Below are 2,388 nucleotides of genomic sequence, written 5' to 3'. Positions count from 1 at the left end.
ATCTTCCAGTTTTCAGCCTCCCCAGCGCTGGGATTGCAGTTCAGGGGTAGAGAGCTTGCCTAGCATTCTCAAGGCTCTGGGTTCAATCCCCCATAACAGAAAAAAGAAAAAAGACTGAAAAGTGATTGGTGGACCCCAGCACAAAAAAGGGTCAATAGTACTTTATGAAGCAGAGACCATGCCTGCCTGTCAGCACAGTGAACTTCAGGCTGGGAAAGGCTAGCAGAGCTGGGTTGGGAACTTGGAAAAGTGGGCAGGAGGGCTAAAAGCAGCTTTAAATAGCCTCAGGGCAGGGCTAGGAGCCTGGGATGGGGATATGGGTATTAAGTGCTAAGAAGCAAGTGTTGCTTAAGTGTTGGGGGAGTGGTCACGGGGAGACTGGAAGGTAGACAAGAGAGCCAAAGGGGTTTAACCCAGAACACCTAGGCATGCCCTTTTGTCCTGCCAGAGTGCTCAGGTACTGCGCTGTCCAGGAAAGCCAAGGGGACCCAGACAAGGTAAAGGCAGGGAGGACCAAGGAAGCCTGGGCTGCAGCTGCATGACTGAGGAGTGTGCCGGCGCCCACCATTAGCAGGTGCTGGAGCTTCAGCCTAAGTGCTCCACTCCACCAGGAACTCCGGGCCAGAGAGCAGAGCTATGGACCAGAGCATCATTTATGGCTGGAGAAGCAATTAAGTCCTGGCCGGCTCCCTCAATCCCACTAAGACTGGTTCTTGCCTGCTCTGAGCCCCCACCTGCACAATGAGCACACCCAGCCCAGTGACCTTGGGCGAGTCACATTCCTTCACTACTGCTGCAGCAGTGGCCACTATCTCCCGTGTGGGTTTTTTCCTCTTCTGCTAAGAATACCTGCCCCAGATAAGGCTTAGTCTCCCGAGAGCGCCTGGGGCGCCCTGCAAATCGCCAGAGGCATCAAAGGGACAAGACAGACAGACCGGACCAGTACCCCTCGCCCCCGCTGCGAGTCTCCTGTCCACACGTGAGGGTCTGCAGAGACACCAAATTTGGGGACAGAGCCCAGTCGCTTGGGGGCAGGGAGAGACATTTGTGTGCCAATGCAGGGGAGGGGAGCTCGGTCCCTAGCGGCAGAGAGCCTCAAACCCCAGCCTAGCCAGCTCTCTGTCCCATTGTACAAGGGATCTAAACTGAGGCACCGGGGAGGAGACTCCGTCCCCCAGGTTCTAGTGTGCACCAAGGTCTAAAGGCTGCACCCCCGCCCCAGACCCGCTGCCTGGGGTCCCAACGGCCTCGCCCCACCCAGTGGGCACTGCCCCCCTCACTAGCGAGATTACCGGTGACAACTGCCACGTGCGGGCAAGGGGGGGAGCGGCTGGTCCCGGCACTGCGGAGACAGCGACCAGGCACCCCAGGCCCCCGCCCGCTCTCGCTCTGGCTCGCCGCAGGGCGCCCACCCCCACGCGGGGCCCGCGCTCCGGGCCGGGGCGGGGGCGGGGGCGGGCGGCGGGGGCGTTGGCCGTCTCGGGGGGGGGGGGCGGGGGCGGGCGGCGGGGGCGTTGGCCGTCTCGGGGGGGGGGGGCGGGGGCGGGCGGCGGGGTCTTTGTTCCCGCAGCCCGAAAGCAACGGCGGCGGCAGCAGGTCCGCGCCCCCTTCGCCGGCCCAACCCGAGCTCCGCAGCCTGTGAAGCCCGCAGCAAGGGAGGAGGGGGCCAGGGAGCTCGGCTGAGAGGGTCCTGCGCGGAAGATCCCGCGCCGAGCGGAGGGCGACAGGGTAAAAGGGGCCCGCACCGGCCAGCGCTGCGGCTCCGCGCACTTGGAGCGACTTGGCCGGTGCGGCCCCAAGCCCGCACCTGCAGCCGAGCAGGCTCCTCACCGAGCGCGCACACCGGCCCGCCCGGGGACCGCACCGCAGCGCCGCGCACTCCGCTCCGCTCCGCAAGGTGCACTCGCCAGCTCCGCTCGGCGCCCACCCGCGCCCCCGGCCCCGGCGCCGCCTACCTCTCCAGATGGCGGAGATGCGGGGTCCGCTCCTCGGGTGGCCCTGGGCGGCGGCGGCAGCCGCGCACAGCTGCAGCAGGAGCCGCAGCAGGAGCCCGCCCGGGGCCGGCGGGCTGGAGACGCGGGTGCGCGGTGCGCTGGGGGCTGCACGTCCGGGAGGAGGAGGCGTCATCCCGCAACCCGAAGCGACAGCGGCAGCAGTCGAGACTGAGCCAGCGCCCGGCCGCAGGCTGAGCTGAGCGCCGGGGGCGGAGCCGACGCCTGACCCCGCCCCACCCCGCCCCCCGCTCGCCAGCCCTCTAGGTTTGGCTAGTTGTCCGAAACGCAAAAGGTGGGGGCGACCGGTGGAGTGAACCCTTTGCCGCCAGCTCCCGGGCAACTCCATGGAGGGAAACCGACTGCAAACAGGCGCCCTCGGTCCCCAGCGGCAGGC

At 66.4% G+C, this 2,388-nt stretch overlaps 1 protein-coding gene across 2 annotated transcripts in view; it reads right to left on the bottom strand.

Annotated features, from left to right (window-relative positions):
• Positions 1–2,157, bottom strand: part of Sema7a (semaphorin 7A (John Milton Hagen blood group)) — a 22,973-nt gene extending 20,816 nt beyond the window's left edge. The window contains exon 1 of one of the 2 annotated variants that reach the window (XM_023712706.1): positions 1,956–2,157. In XM_023712706.1, coding sequence (XP_023568474.1) covers positions 1,956–2,127 — 172 coding nt within the window. In that variant the 5' untranslated portion in view covers positions 2,128–2,157. The remainder of the gene's footprint in view (positions 1–1,955) is intronic. The other variant, XM_023712707.1, reaches the window with a different exon arrangement.
• Positions 2,158–2,388: the final 231 nt, after the last annotated feature.

The sequence above is a fragment of the Octodon degus genome, unplaced genomic scaffold (assembly GCF_000260255.1).
Source record: "Octodon degus isolate 3935 unplaced genomic scaffold, OctDeg1.0 scaffold00026, whole genome shotgun sequence".
Classification (NCBI taxonomy): domain Eukaryota; kingdom Metazoa; phylum Chordata; class Mammalia; order Rodentia; family Octodontidae; genus Octodon; species Octodon degus.
This window is presented reverse-complemented; position numbering and strand designations above follow the sequence as displayed.